Source organism: Platalea leucorodia, assembly GCF_965183815.1.
Source record: "Platalea leucorodia genome assembly, chromosome: 6".
Lineage (NCBI taxonomy): Eukaryota > Metazoa > Chordata > Aves > Pelecaniformes > Threskiornithidae > Platalea > Platalea leucorodia.
This window is the reverse complement of record NC_138828.1, coordinates 5,918,546-5,935,247: the sequence shown is the minus strand read 5'-3', so window position 1 is coordinate 5,935,247 and position 16,702 is coordinate 5,918,546. Positions and strand designations below refer to the sequence as shown.

General features: G+C 39.3%; 1 protein-coding gene across 1 annotated transcript in view; it reads left to right on the top strand.

Annotated features, from left to right (window-relative positions):
- The first annotated feature begins 12,585 nt into the window (after positions 1 to 12,585).
- SEC24D (SEC24 homolog D, COPII coat complex component) overlaps positions 12,586 to 16,702 on the top strand; it is a 53,784-nt gene continuing 49,667 nt past the window's right edge. Inside the window, exons 1-3 of the mRNA XM_082316310.1 lie at positions 12,586 to 12,766; positions 13,938 to 14,064; positions 16,161 to 16,309. Coding sequence (XP_082172436.1) covers positions 12,616 to 12,766; positions 13,938 to 14,064; positions 16,161 to 16,309 — 427 coding nt within the window. The 5' untranslated portion in view covers positions 12,586 to 12,615. The remainder of the gene's footprint in view (positions 12,767 to 13,937; positions 14,065 to 16,160; positions 16,310 to 16,702) is intronic.

The following is a 16,702-nucleotide window of genomic DNA, read 5'->3' as shown; positions in this document are numbered from 1 at the left end:
CAAGTTCTTAGTGAAGAGAAAAGAAATTAAAAATACAAGTCATAGATAATTATTAGCTACCTCTAAGGCCAGATGGAAAGCTCTGCCCACACCTGTAAGAGGCATGAGCAGTTCCTCACCAGTGAAACGTACTGAATCTGACTCTGGTGTGAGAAACCACTTTCTCAGAAACATAAAATAAATCCGATCATGTTTTAGAACCTGCAATAATTCTTTCTCTAAGTGGAAATACAAGGGGTTGCACTGTCACGTTCTGAAAAGCTGTAAGTCTGCAATTTGCCAAGTGTAAGGGGTAACGCAGGACAGTGCTCAGCCGAGCTTCTCTTGAAGGGGGAAAGTAATTTGCTGTTGTTGTCTGATGCAAACAAATTACCTCGCCTCCATGCCAGCTCTGCTAAGGTTAACAAAGTTTTAGACATTGAGGAAGAGTCAAACTTTTGCCTCTTTATCTTGCCCCTACCTCTTTGTTCCCTGTCATATTCTTAGTAGGATGAATAATAGTAACTCTAGCCACAAGCAAAAGTTTATTCATGCAGGTAGTCCATGCAGAGGAATAAGAACTCTGTTCCTCTTAATGGTAGGCTTAGCAATGGTCACAATCATGCCTTTTGTTATTAAGTTAAAGTATCTCTCTGTGAGTCCTGAGCTGATTGCATACGCAGTTAATAACAGGCATTGTTATTTGACAGGTGTGTGTGTTAGATCACACTCCCAGCATTTATATATGGTTCCCTGAGAAGGCAATGTAAGTCAGCTGAAAAGGTGAAGTTTGCCATGCCACTACCAGAAGGGTATTTCTCAGCACTTACGTTAGTGGGTGTCATCTTAGATGCTTATAATGGCTTTATCATTATGGTTTTAGGATCTATTGGGGGGGGGGGAACCAAAACAAACAAACAAACAAACAAAAAAACCAAACAGGCAAAAGAAGCCACTTTCCTCCAAAACACGGAAACAAAGTTGATATCCTTAAGCATTACTGATTGATAACACAATAAATAGAAATTCATGCAGAGAGAGTTCCCCTGTAACTCTACAATTCACCATGTCAGGATGTAGATTAATGAAGATCTGCTCTCTAAACGTATGCCTAGGTGGCAACATATCAAAGGCCCTCTGTAGACAAAGAGCTGTCACCATTAAATAGACTGAGTAAAAATGTATGGATAACTCAAGTCAGAAGCCAAGAGTTTGGAGAAGAGAACTCTGATGTTTCTTTGGGGTTTGTCCTACCTTTTCCTACCACAGCCAGACACAGATTCTCAGGAAATAGGTTCCTGAACTACTGGCTGAAGAGAAGTAGCCTTTTTTTTCTCCCTGGACTCTCAAAGTCTTTTGAGATTCCAGGTGTGCATACCTGGCCCCACCATGTCCCAGCTGCACACTAGAACAGAAGCTCCCTTTCTTTCTCCCACTCCTTTGTATGGGCCAGGCAATTTGGAGGTACAGGTGGTCTCAAAGCACCCAAGGGAAGGGGTCAGTAAGACAGATGGAGAAACAAGGATTTCAGAATGTGCCCAAGAATCAATATGCAAAATAGCTACAAGGGCTCCCCAAGATTTTGTTGTGAGGAAAAAGTAAAACACATTCACTGCAAGATTTGTGAACATGGAAAAAATGTTTGTGACCTGTTTCTTGTTAATCTTGAAGTAAGGCTTTGGGCTATAATTCATGTTTCCAGGTGTCATTCCACTGCTGTTTTTACTTATTGCTGTGTTTTAGCAAGCAAGAACTAATTTTCTCTTGGGCCTTGGGGAGGATCTTAGGTGTCTATCTCCATTTTATTTTGATTCCCAGGAGGTGGGATGACTACATTTTTGGCTTCAGTACTTTGGAAAATTCTGATAAAAGATTCTAAAGTAAAAAGAAAACTGTTTATGTGGTATTTTCTTTCTGGATTTGGCAGGGAAAGGGTGCATCACATTCTTCTTAATAGAGCCTACAGGAATCAAAATTCATCTTCTGTGCAAAAGCTTTTGAGTCTTGAATGGAACATGCATATAAGTAGGTGTTCTGTGTTCCCCACGTCTGCCATAATGCTTCACCCTGCTCTTTGAATTGTCATTTAAAGGTGGCAGCTAAGTAACACAACACCTTTTATCTATCTGTTCATCTTAGACAGTCTGCTTTTATGATCTCCTCTCTTCCTACTGAAAGAACCCAGTGCAAACATTTCATGCCTACTTATTGGACTAAAAAAATATACCATGCTAAACTCTCTTCCGATGTACTACAGTGAAATGAATCAAGAGTAACCCTATCATATTCAGTTAGAAAATATATTTTAATCATAGGTGAGTTATGAATAAGGCCCAAATAGTCTACTGAATTTTGAAATGATGGTTTAATGTGGAACTGAAGATTGAAGAGATCTTGAAGATTTAACGTTAGTCTGATGAATACTCGCCTGCATCAAATTTCATCTTTTAAATTTTGTTTCCTGTTAGCTAGCATAAAAGTGATTAACTCCTTTGACTTGTTGGTTTTAAATTGCCCAATGACTGATTACATGCATGGCTGCAGTCCAGCATAAAAATCAACTACTTTTGCATTGCAGGTATTATTGTCACTTGGAAGGCTCATAAGACTGAATTTATCAGTACTGAAAACAGGAACGGGAGAGGCAGAGGAACAATTGAGTTATAATACAGTATGGGTCTCAGGAAGCTTGGGTTCTGTTTTTACACTTGCAAATTCACATTTAATTTTTGGTCTGGGCCTGTAAAATGGGGAAAATAGCCAGTACGCAGTGTAACCTTGAGAAATCTGCTTGAACTTCTGAAAATCTCTGTTTGTAGTTTGATAGTTTGAATCCTCCTGTAGTACTGTGTTCTTCCCTCTTTCCTCTGTACTACAAAATAAGCTGTAAGATTTATAAAGCAGTTTCTAACACTCACTTTACAAATACAGTGAAGTATTTTGTTTAGTGTCTGCCCCAGCGAGTCTCATGTTCGTGGTTCAAGCTACAGCATCTAGCAAAAGGACAGTGCATAAAAAGTTGCTATGGCATCAAGTTACGTCTGCATAAGGCTAACGGCATTGCTCGCTCTTTGCATCTGGATGGTTCTGTTTAGATTTTTACCAGAGAACCAGTAACAACAAAGATGATACAACAAGGACCTCCCTGCATGAAATCTTACCCCCCCTGCAAATAACTTCAATAGATTAAAAAGCAATCCAGATAATCTTCATTCCTGGCTATCGGAACAAGAATTCCAGCTCTCTGCTTTGATAACTACTTCCTTTCCAAATGGAGCAGATTATATTAGAAAAGTCTGCCCTCCAAAAACACCTTGATGTTTAACCCCTGCTGATCCTACATCCTTGCCTGTTGTGCTGCATCTTCTTGCCAGGAACCACTTTCCAGACTTCTCAGCTTCTTCTGTCTTTGGTACAGGCTTCTGCTTTTGGTGATAATCTACTGTTTAGCTGGTGTTGGCGTGGATCTGCCAGATTTCCAGACAATTACCAATGTCTGCCTGAACAAGTGTTTTTTGTGCCTCCACAGAGCAAATCTAGTATGCGTGCTGTGACACCAAGCGTGATGTAGAATTTTTGCTCCTGTCCTTTGTTATTTTCATGCCAGCTGTGTCTCCTATCCCTTTGTTGCGTCTGTCATATACAGATGATGTGATGGATTTCTTTAAAATTTAATTCTGATTTTCTTTGATTTAATTCTGATGTTTATTTTTTAACCAGTATTTTGAAAAATACTCTTGTAATCAGTACTGATATTTTTACAAGTGACAGAGGTGCTTTACTGGTATATAGTACCTTATTTTTCCATGCTCAGGTAGAAGATACTTTACTTCCACATTAATGGTGGTGTAAAGCAGAAGCGCAGGGAATGTGAGTGCACATAAACATAAAAGTATTTGCATCTTAAGTGATTTGAGAGGGATTTGAAGAGCTGTTTGTTTTATGGAACAGATTCAACAGTTAAGAGTATTTTTCAGTACTAACGAATAGAAACCAACTTACCCTGCTTGTGATATCAACTGATCGGAGAAAGGAAATAATATCATATCAGTTGCAGTAGACAATCAATTATATGGAACAAACGTGACTTACTAACAGTAGGACTATACTCATAGTAGGACTATACTCACAGTGTGTTGAATGATCACTAGCACTGGCTGAAATACAACTGCGTTATTAACTGGACAAAGAGAAAAAACACACTGTAAATTCATCCTATATCTTCCAATGAGAAAACTGAGTAAATCAGTCAAATAGCTAGTTTGCTATGAAGAGTTAATGCAAACAATTACTTTTTTTTTTTTTAATGATAGTAAGCTGATTTGAGTACTCTTCTATAGCAAGACTCCGCTAACATCAGAAATTTTATATGTCAGCAGGAAAAATAAAATGAAAGCCAATGACAGTAAAGCTACTTCAGATGCTTTTGAATGTAAAAGTGAAATACATCCGAGTTTGAGAAATTCCATACATTCAGCAAGCAAGCACGGAAAGGATCATATAACTTTCTGCTGTCCTTTCTCAGACTGACGGCTTAATGTTTATTCACGGTGCTTTATATAGCATACATTATTCATCAGATTATAATAAGTTCTCATCTTTGTTTTTATGTTACAGTTTGTTATGTAGCAATTACAGCAGGGTAATCAAGTCTTGTTTTTTTTTTTTTTTCTTTAAGAACTGGTAGTACAATCTTCCACTCTCATACATCTTAAGACAGTGCTAAATTAATTTTAAAAAGATAATTGGAATTCCCCAACTGAAACATCACAGCAGTTTTCTCAGAACATCGTATCTATCTCCTGTAAATGTTCCAGATAGAGTTGCCAGAATGTTAATTTAATTAGAAAACAAAAATAGCAACAATCAATGAGAGTAAGCAGAGGAGCCTCACAGTTTGCAGGTACTGAAAAATCCAGGGGCTTGAACTAACCAGAAAGTCTTTTTTAAAGAAAGCAGCCACAGTCAGTTCTCTAAAGTACATTCACTTTTGTAATGTGGTAAGTTCTATGCAAGTCACACATGTGGACCATAGACCATTTTATAATCATTTCTGTTTCACCGAGTTTCAGGGAAAGAAAGTGGTTTTAGCTGATAGGGACCAACCTAACATGAAATCAGGACCCTGGCTTTAAGGCAAGTGCCCTTTTCACAAGACCCAGAGTCTCTCCTGGGCAAATAATAGCATTAAATACTCTTTCACTTGCATATAATTTTTCTTCTCTAAATATAATTTTTTGCTTTGCACATATGCCAGTAAACTTCACCAACACTCTCCAAGGTAGGCAATGAATGCCCTCTGTGGGAGTTGATTTTTGTCCTCTCTTTGGGGGAATCAGGGACCATGAAGACAAAAGGGTCTATCATTGTGGACTTACCAGTTGCCAGTGATGTTTAAAAGGGTTGGGGCTGGGAAGGAGTGACGTGCTCCCAGTCCTTCCTCTCCCCTGCAGGGTATAACAAAATGCAGCCATTTCTAGGGTGGAACAACACAGCTGTTCAAAAGCTACCAGCAACTGTACAAGTGCAACAAAATTGCCCAGTTCACAGCAGGGAATAGAGAGTAATATTTGGTCTAAATGAATTTGCAGATGAATTCAGACAGACAGAATATAAGTTTATTAATTGGAATTGGATTTACACTCTTTCTTAGCTAAAAATATTTTGGAAACTTTAACGAGTGCAAGGTGTCAGGACCCCTGTGTGTATGGTACGCTGAAAGCAACCGGAGAGGTACAACAGCCTTCGCCATCACTGTGGAGCGGGAGGTCAGTACTTAGCGGGAGGGAAAAGGGAGAATCGCTTGCATGATCCGTGTGCTCAGCAATCCCTAATTGCGTCCCGGTGGCCCCTCTGACTGGCCAGGCCCAATTTTGGGGCTATGTACTCTGGCTCACCACCTGCTCAACTAGTGTCTGATCTTGCAAGAAAAAGAACGGTAAGGAATTAATTCTTCCTTTATTGTGGCCCCATGCCTGAGCTGAAGCAGCACTAGGTGATAGTGGATAGTCACTGGAGGAAGTAACTATTAACACCGATTACTTAAGAGAAAATATATATGGCAATGAATGTATGCCCAGGATTTTAACATGACTGTATTATTTTCCCTGAATAACAGCAGTTACATCAGTCTAATATTCTGAAAATCCTTTGCTCTCTGTGTTTTCATTTTATATAGGGCAGTGTTTAAAGTGTGTACTCCAATAATATTTTCTAATTGCCATTGAGGTTGTTTAATCAAAATATCAGTATTCACTTCTGTTGTACCCTTACTTATGTTTCTATTGTGCTTAGTTTTTTATATTAGAAATGTAACTGAGTCCCAACACTGATGTATTTCTTCTTACAGTAGTGTTCTGTTTCCTGAAATATGACATCTTTCCTTTTTCTTCATGTAGCATTTTTTAATTTGACCTCACAGTCATGCTGGTTTTTTTTTCAGAAAAACATAATCCCTTCAAAATTTGATTGCCTTTTTTTACCAGTCTTTGCTTTCATTTTAAACAAATACAACCTTTGTAAATACTAATTTCCATTTTGCTTGTAAAGTGCTTTACAATAAACTGTAAACTGTTTTCCATAGATCTTAACTATACAGTACACAAAACATTAAAGAAGATTTTAGTGATTATATGTAAGCAAGGCAGGAAAAGAAAGTAATCTTTTTATGTAAACATCTTTTAGGACCCTTCTGATGTTGTGCAACAGCAGACCTGTTGCTTTGTCTGCAGGACATACAAATGAAATTAAAGGAGAAAGCCAGTTTCAATAAAAAAAGCCTTTTAAAATGTAGAATCTTTGGAGTTTTATGAACTATTTCTTGTGATGAAATAGTCTTTTCTTTAAAGAACATACCCAATATTGCCCACACCTTCCCCTAGAGAATGGTTTAGAATATATTTTGATTAAAAAAAATTTCATATAGCACTGAACTGCAGATATTTGTCTTGTCACAGCTATGTGTTGACATAATCAATGTTAACTGCTACAAAAGCTGTACTATAGCTATCATCGTGAGAAATACATGCCCGTAGCTCAAATGCATCATGGTGGTGTTCTGATTCTTCCTGGCAGCTTGTGCTAAGGCCGTGTTTTAAGGACATCCTCTAAATGAAAAGGTTAGGTTAGGATTTAGGTTTCCCGCAATCACACATTGTCTTAATGCAGTGTGCTATGAGATAGGGACATGGAGTTTTGCACAGATTGTCCATGAGGGGCTTTTATAGACCTCCAATAGTAACTTCACAGAACAGATCAATCCCAAATGATTAAAATAATTTAAAAAATAAAATTTAATGTTGGTCTCTGAAAGATTTGAGTTAGCCTTCTACAGAGCCTGTTTTGATTCTGTATCCAATAATCTCCTGGGTGATGACTGGGTGTTTTCTTTGTTTCAGAACTAATAGAAAAAATTTGTTTCAGAACTAATAGAAAAAATTCTAGTGAGAACTTTAAAAGTGAGATTTTAGAGGCAGGGGATTTGCTGTTTTTTAACATAGATGAAAAAAGCATTATCGATTCAGACAAATTCTTCTATTTACTTCACCAGTACTAACTCCAATTTAGGTCTGAAATATATGAAATCGCATTAGTTTTCAGCAGCATTGCATAGGTACAACTTCAGGATAAACTGATGGTTAAGAAAGGTAATTTAACCTACAAGATCTTCATCATTGAAGATGATAGAGAAGAAACCAGTCCGATTCTCAGTTTTTATGATACAGTTTAATTAAAATGATTTAATTAAAATGAAGTGACAACAACTTAGCAATCCTGCAGTCTCATTTTTATGAAATTACTTTCCAGACCAGGAATGCACTTAAATCTTTAATGATGTATCCACATTTCTGAAATTGAAAACCTTAAATTACTTTTAATGTTATAGGTGGAAACTGTAGATAAATACTACTTGTAGCTTCAAAACATCCGGACCGTGACATGCTTGGGTGCCTTTTGTCTCAGTGTTCCAGGCTAAAGGACAACGGAAGCGAAGCTCCATCCTCAAAAAAAGAGGCGTCTTGATCCATTTCCAGAGCGGGCCTGAAACAGGGAAGAACTGATAATGCCATAGCTTCTCCTTGCTGTCTTTTGCTGATCTCGTCTTTCAGTTTCACTGGAGCTGATTTCAGGGAGAAGAAATCTGATAGTAAGTATTCAGCAGCCAAGTAAGTGCACGGTTCTTCAGTGCTGAATTATCCACAGCTGTGTACTGTTAATAGCTGCAAGCTAGACACAACAGGACTGGTGGGACAGTGACCCGCCAGTCTCCACGACAAAATAGGGAATGTCCAAATTTAAAAGCTGTTATTTTCCTCACTGGCATGGTATTTCAAAAGAATTTTGCATAACAGAAAGTAGTTGTATGTGTCCATGTAATCAGCAAAAGAGATAGGGACAGCGGGTGAAACTACAGCACAGCAACGGTGAAAGGCATGGTTTTCCATCCTGCTTTATGAAAGAGTCACTGATAACTGCAGCCAAAACCACATCCAGTGTAACTGGTGCTTGTCACCTCGTGGACTAAATTTTCCATTCTGATTAGACAGTTGTGAGAGATTGGAAAGGTTTTAGATTTTCTCTGACATATCCAACAGTATCGGCTCTGATAACATGTAGAAAACCAGCTTATATTATTCGGTGGCAGATCTGGATAGCAAGAATGAACAGGTCAAGGCTTGTTCTTGCCCACTTTGTGTTGCTGAGGCTTCTTGTCAGTCTTTCATGTAAAAGATGCCCCTGTGTACCTTCACTTTGACAGCTGTTTCAAAGGCACTGGGATTTTTTTTTCAGAATTATTTTGTATAGTAATGAACGCTTTTGACAATCTTGTCTGAGGTAGCCATTACTGAGGCTTAGCACTATGTAAAACGGTTCACTACTTTCAAAAGCTTTAAGGTTGTAGAACAAACATTCAAAGGATAAGAAAGCCTATGAAGCCTGAATTCCAGATGCATATGAGTTATGAAGCTGTCTTTGAGTGATGACTTTTTTTCTTGTTGCTAATCCTCTGCCACTTTCCTTTTCTTATTTTTACTTTAACAGCACAATGTTTGTTTGTTTGTTGACTGGGAGGAACAATCACTTTACCAGTACATCTTTCTCATGTTACTCCCATGTTTCTAGTTTGTTAATTAGAAAAACACTGACTCTATCCTGTAACCAAGGCAGTGTTTTTAAATGTACTTGAACAGTAACTAAAACCTGAGTATGCAACCAGGTAAAGCACCTGTATCATATTTCACTCTAGATATTCAGGTGGCATAATTTTATACGTGTATATATATTGCCACAGATAACAATGTGTTTTGAAAGCACGTATGAGAAAAAGTATCATATTTTTAGGACATTTCTATGTTTGAAGGGTAATTTTACCCCTAATATAGAAGGAAAAAGGAATTGCTGATAGCAGTTATAAGCTGCATGTGCTGCGTGTATCGGTTTCTAGTTGACCTAACCAAGCTGCTGGGTATCTTTCTCTTCGGGACGCCACTTCAGCCCGGCAGCCCCTGCTGCCAGCTTCGTTCCGAGCCCTTCACCGCTTCCGATCACCCTTCACCGGCGCGGTCAGCGCTCCCGTGGCTCTTCCCCGTCACGTTAGGTCGCGTTAGGTCGCGACGGTGACGGATCGGTCGCGACGGGTGTCGAGCGAGGCCGCTCCCCTCGCCTCCGGCCCGCTGAGGGCACGGCCTCGCTGCCGCCAGTGCGCAGGCGCCGCCGGCGGGGCCGGGCGCGCTCCCGGCCGGGCTCAGACGTGGCACTTGGGTGAGTGAGTGTCCCCCAGCGGCGGCGCGCGGGCGGGCGGGCGGGCGGGTGGGGGCTGCGCGCGGCCCCCAGGTAACGGTCGTAACGGTCCTAACGGCTTCCTCGCGCTCTCGGTCCGCCGCCTCAGCCTGAGGGAGCGGGCAGTGCGGGGGGGATCGGGCCGTGCCGGCAGGGCAGCGGCCGGGTGAGCAGCCGCGGGGGACCGCCGTCAGAGGCAGCGGGAAGCCGGGGGAGCTGCACCCTACCTGCGCGGAGCCGGGGAGCCCCCGCCAGCCGGGCGCCGGCGGGGGGGCAGGCACAGGTACTCACGGCCGCGGGCAGGCGGACGTGTCCTGCGCGGAGCGGGGAGGTAGCACCGACCGAGTAGTGAGACCTGTTGCGGTATTGCACTGACTTAAAATTCTTAGTTAGTGGGGATAGAAATGTTACCTGTTCGCAGGTTTTGCACTGAATTGGAGTGAATTAAGCTTATGCTTTCATAGCTTATTCTAAAGTGTGTTATTAAAAAAAAAAAAAATGGAAAACTTGTGTAGCTATATTCCATTCTGTGTATATGGGTGTGTGTAGATGCACACACTCCAAAGATTATTTGTCAAATTGAGATTGCAGCATGCCTAAATGATATGTTAGCAAGCACAGTGTCTCTGAAGAAATATAAAGTTAATAGTTCACCTTCAGTTAGCTGAGAACGTGATCCTCTATTTTCGATTCCATTACCCTAATTCTACATGCACATGGTGCAGTTTTACATCTTCACAGAGATATAGTGCAGTGGAGCATGGCATAGGTACAGCAAGCCTCTGGGGAAGAAAAAAAAAAAAAAAGATGACAACCTGTTCTGTAATAGCAGTAAATGAAATTGTGGAGAAGTGCTTGTGTTAGTGTTGTTCCTCAGGCTGTGGGGTGTAAGGTGAAGTCGTGTTAAGAGAGACAGGGAGAAAAACGTTTTCATGTCCTTCTGTGTAGTGACACTTGCAGTAAATGAACCCAGGGAAAGATCTGGGTTTAGCAGATCCTCTGATCTTTCTCGTGCAATTTCCAGAGTGAATCTGTGTGCCTCTTGTTAAACCTGATTGCTAAAACCTTAGGTGATCAGTTTCTATTGATACTTTGGGTGTTGCCTCCAAACTGTTTTCATCATGTGTTGGTATATATACCTATCTTGAGAAGGGATTAAATGTGCTCAATATTAAGTAGAATCTGGAACTGTGTTTGATAAACTTACATTATTTTGCTTATGGTTAGAGTTCCTGTCTCTCTTCAGCACAACCTCTGTGTGTTTATGCTGTCTGTGGGAAGTTCGACGTGGCAAGATTTTTTTTGTGTGTGTGAGTGAGTAAGCTGTGGAGGAAGTCATTTCCCCTGGATGCTGTCGCAGCTGAAGGTGTTGGCTGTTGTAGCTGCCTCAAAGTGAAAATCTCTTCCTTTCTATAGATATAAAACATATATATGTCTATGCCAGTGTGTAGGTAATTTAGTGCTGACTTACTGTCTTTTGGAGCAATGAAGGCTCACACTGCCACGTCTTTTCTGATGGGGGCGGGGGAGGAAAGATGGGACAGCTGGCAGCAAGAAGCCTTCCGTTTAAACGTTTTTTTTTCTTCTTCTTCCCATGTTTACCTTGTTAACTAAGAAATAGAAAGTAACTCCCTGAGATGATCTATCTGAAGCAGTTTAATACTGCAACTGAGAAATCTTATGCTACGTTGAGGAGTGTGGTTTAGAAGGTTGCATGGGCAATGTGTGAGGAGGGCTAGGCCCTGTACCCAGCTCTAAGTGATCTCTTGTCTGACGTGGAATGTTAGTAAAACCGTTGTGGTTTTTTTTCAGAAACATATGTTTTATATGAGAAGCCTAGAGATGGGTTTTCTGATAGGGATAGCTTTTCTCTGCTGATGTGTGCCAGTGCAGCATGAATTTGTCTGTTGTGTTCTTGGAGCTGTGTGTAATTTTGAGGTGCCTTTGTGTGTGCTTCTGGAGCACAATTCCTGATTTACTTTCATCCAGTTTTCATACTCAAAGATCACTCTATGGCTCAAGCCTAAGAATGTGAAGTATAGGTGGTTGGAAAGCTATTTCAAAGAAACATTTAACATCTAAAATGCTAGTTTGTATCATGTATCTTTAGTTCTCTGGGGATACCTGACCTGTGTACTTGGGACTCTGCAGAAGTAGTAAGTGCTCATTCAGGGTTTGGATCCTCAGCATTTCTCAAAGCAGTTTTAATTTGGGCATCAAGAAACTTAGTGGAATTCTGGTTTTGTTAAATTCAATATGAAGTCAAAATAAAAAATTCTCTCTTACATGGAAAAGAGAAAGATAGCTATCAAGGCTGCAAAGTGTACAACTTCAATAACTTTTCAAATCCCTTGGTGGCAAGGGCACTGTATTTGAAAAACAGTCTTATGAAATACAATCATCTGGTTTAGTAATGCAGAATTCTTCAGATTTTCTAGTTCCAATCTTAAATGATTACAATTATCAGGATACTCTTTCCTGAAAGTTTCCTAAAAGTTTCTTTTATCCTGCTTAACAAACTCTAGCTGCAAGAAAGAAATTAAATGTCTTGTGAATGCTGTCATCATTAGAAAACTTTTTCTGGATTGCTTTTAATCAAATTCTGTTTTTTGTTTTTTGGGGTTTTTTTCCCCCCTTTATTTACCAGCAACAGAATCAAGATGTGAAAGCTTAGGGAGAAGATGCCTGGTAATAGCAAGGGCAACAAGGTCCTTTTTTGCCCTCAGATTTGTCTTTTTGGGAACACAGTTTACAGCCTTTTAAAATGCACAAAGAGTGAAGAGTAGTAGCAGGTGTCACTTTCTCTTTTGCAGATCTTAAAGAGGACCCAATACTTGGAATGAGAATATTGCCATCATGAGTCAACAAGGCTATGTTGCAGCTCCTCCATATTCCCAACCCCAGCCAGGAATAGGAGGCTTTTCTGCAGGTTTTGGACCACCTAATTCTTCACTTCATTATGGGCATTACGGGGACCCTAACTCCTCATACTCAGCACCTCAGCCAGGTATGAAATTGGCTTAAAATGTGTTTTTAGAGTCTACTTTTCTACGAAGGCATTTTGCATCTCTTATTCTTACTTGTGTCAGCACAAAGTGCTCTATTTTACACTGCTACTGCAACAAGATCCTGCACTAGCTTTGTCTGTGGTGTTGTTGATGCTCAGATGTTGATGTAAGATGGGTATCTGACCTTTGTGTGTGAATTCCATTGTCCAGGAAGCAGTAAGCGCCAGTGCTCAGTGCTGTATTATGAGTAATAACCTAATATATGTAGCCAAGATAGGGAGACGGGAAGGGGGACTGTCTCAATATTTTGCCTGATGTCATAGGGGGAAATTAGTTAAAATAGTGAAGATATCTGAAGTATTCTCTAAAGCATCTAAAAAAAGTATTAGTTAAAATTTTTAATAACATTTAGATTATGATAAGTTACATTACATTTAGGATTTAACATGGTGGAGTAGGGTAATGACAGAACTAAGTATCCAAGTATATTGAGTTTTTTTAAATATTCTGTGGTGTTCTTGATTTTTGTGTTATGAAAAGAGAAAAAAGTTGTTTTACCCAGTTTTTCTAAAATGTCTTATTAAAGACAGCAGGAGTTGTGTTAACTTAATCCAATGCTGAATACAGTCAGAAGATAGAACTACTTCTGGTAATTGGCTTACTAGAATACTCAGGAAAAATACCAGTTTTGGTACTAAACAGTTTTTTTATGTTAGAGTAATATAAAGGAAGACAATTCAAGAAATACAGGTTGAAGAGCTATTTATTCAGCACAGCTGTTTACATAAATTATAGTCTCTTACAGTCACTGTTCTAGATCTGAATTAAGAACCATTTTTAGCATAGGTTTACAGGTTCTACATATGGAGGCTTTTTTTTTTTTTTTTTTTTTTCCCAAAGGTTGTTCCAAGTTTTCTTTCTGACCGTGGTCTCCGAAATCAAAGGGACCTCTTGCTTCTACCTATAAAGATAACTGGGTGACAGAGAATTACCAGTATCACAACTTGAATTGCAGAGTCTGTTCATTCTTTCTTCTTTCTTACTGTTCCTCTTAGGTTCATACCTAAAGCTGGTATTCTTATTGCTAGCGCAGGGCCATATACTTGTATTTCTTGGCAATCTTGTGCTTTCTTACAGGGTTCTTACATAAAAGTACCTCTTCTTTTGCAGGTGTGTCGAAAACAACTGTGCCTTTTGGATCTTCGGCTCCTGTTGGGTCTCCACCACCTGGTACACATCAATTCAGCCAGACCAACTTCCAAAATGGGCCCAGTATACCAGGGCAACAGCCACATAGGTGACTTTCAAGAATTAATACATGAGATCTAAGTTATTTGACCCCTGTTACCTCTCTTTGGCTGCTTCACTGACATTTAAGTATGGCATCCCTTTTATCTTCAGCAGTTCTGACTTATTCTAATTCTTAACTGGATCTTCTAGTTTGGTTCCCTGTGATGTTAAACTGCCAGATCATACAGTGTGATCTGTAATCTCATTAAGTTCCATTTTACAACAAGTCAGGTCTTTTTCATGCATTGTTTGTTTTAATATTAATTATGCTTTCTTCTTGATCTTAGACCCATTGCTTCAAAGGAGCAGTAAGGTGTTATAAGTGCTGTTTGATATAGAAGTTGTTTGGGTGGTTTTTTTGTTCACTTTCTGATGTCTTAATTCTCCTTTGTTGTGAGGTACCAAGAAGTTATTATTTACAAATCAATAGTTTACGGCGAGTCTTGACTAGAAGCTGCTGCATGTCTCTCTATATCTGTAGTTCCTCTCCAGCCTTGTTAGGGTGTCTTTGCTTCATTTTTATGGGATCACAGCCAAGGCTCCATAGGGTACCTTAAAGACACTTTATAATGTCGTTTTGTTATACCCTCTCAGATGGACGACCGCTACTCTTTTGCTTAGGTCTGAGATTGACTATGAAGAGTCTGTTTGAAGTGCTGTTGTCCATCCTCCAGAGCTCACAGGAAGAAGTGAAGGAGACAGGAGTGGGGAAGGGAGAAAATAGGGACAGGTGGAAGATGAAAAAGAAATCTTGGAAAAATGATCGTACAAGGGGATAGCCAGGCTTTATTGCACAGTGGTTATATTGCAGGTAGTTATAAGTGGGTGAATATGCTTAGCTCTTTTATTTAATTCTGTCAAATGTTAGGTATTTTGTTCACCTCTCAGGAGCGGCGAAATTAGTTTGTGTACCTATAGCTATTCTAGTTTTAGTGAACTTGACACCGTTTAACAACGTTCTTGTTTTAGTTGGTTGAAGTCTTAATCTGCTTCTGTGCTTTTTAGTTGTATAGTTATTTGTGTTCAAATAAAGCCACGTATTTGTTTATTTGGGCATCAAAATAGGGAAGCCTCTTTGTTATCTGTGTGTTATCACTGTGTAAAAGAGGACCCAAAGAGACTGGTGATCAATTGTAAAAGACAATGTACTAATGCATAGGGAGAAGTGGTTGTTGTCCCGAACATGTAAAAACAAGGTGAACAGAGTCAAGTTGACATGACCAACCCCGCAAAATACTGATTCTCTTTCCTAGCTTCCAGTCATTGCCCTGACAGCTGCACGTCTACTGTTTTTTAGCTGATCTTGTTTTATTCCCAAATTGCTGAGATGCTATTCTAGGCCAGGAAATTTCCACATCAAAATTTCAAGCAAAGTGAATTCTAGTTCTCTGGATATAGTTACGCCCCTCCTCAGTTTTAGAAGTGGTCGTAGGAAAATCCGTGCAGATCCTCTTTGAGAGATAGTCTGAGGTCTTATTTTTCCAGAGTGAAATAGTCTGGTAGAAAATATCTTCATAAGCCACGTGTGTTATCTTTTTCTTTAACTGTTTTTCTTGCGTTCATGTTTTTCCATATCTGATAATCATGAAGCAGTTTTTTCCTACCTGCATCTTCTTTTTTCCTCTAGTACAGGGAACTCTTAACAGTTTCTCACTTCATTTCCTCTCTTCACAGATTTTTCTCCTAATCTTCTTCACCCATCCCTGGTAGGGAATCTTCCTTTATAAGCATGGAAAGGGGATGGAGTGATGCGATATGTTTAGAAGCTTGTGTTTCTTAATCTTCAAGCTTTCATATAGTTATTACCACTCTCTCTTTGCCATGGCATACTCACTCTTCTTTGTTTCTAACAGGTATGCAAACAAACATGTACTGTCTTTTTTTTTTTTTTTTTTTTTTTAAAAAAAGTGTGCATTCTCTCTGTGCTTCATGACTATTTTAATACAAGTATATGTTTTCTGAGCAGAACATGAGCAAACTCTCTTAATTTGTCTGTTCTGATTAATTGTTTCAGCACCACCCTTGAGAAAGTATGAGACCTTCTAGAATTATGATTGGTTGATGTAATACTTTTTGCATAACTGCACTAATTTTTCCCTTTAGGTTTCAAGGCCCTCCACCTCCAAGCAATACAGGACCTTCCTATCCTCCCTGCAGTCATCAGTCACAACCCGCCTACCCAAATACTGCATCCACCTCACCTACAGCGCAACTTGCTAATCAGCTCAACAGCATGCAGATAAATAGCTATGGTAATAAGTTGTATCTGATCTGATTGACTTTTTCTCAGTTAAAGCTATTAAGACTATGATAATTAGAAACTTATTGGATTTCTGTATAAACAGAAAATGAAATCTTTGACCACTGTCATTTGCTCACGTTCTTAGATTTATTTTTTTTTTAATCTCATCCTATTCCTTAAATCAATATTCTTGGGTTAATTCTGAATTGATGTTTGATGAACTTTCCATAGAAGTCCGCTATCTTATCAGTTATTTCTCAAATTACTTGGTGATCCTGTCAGTTACAGCCAAGGCATAAGCAATAATATGCAGACAGGGTTTCATTTTTCTCAGCTTTTTAGAGTTTCTCTCAGTTTTGAAACTATCTTATTCTTTTTTGTCCAAATCTTATAGTTTTTAATG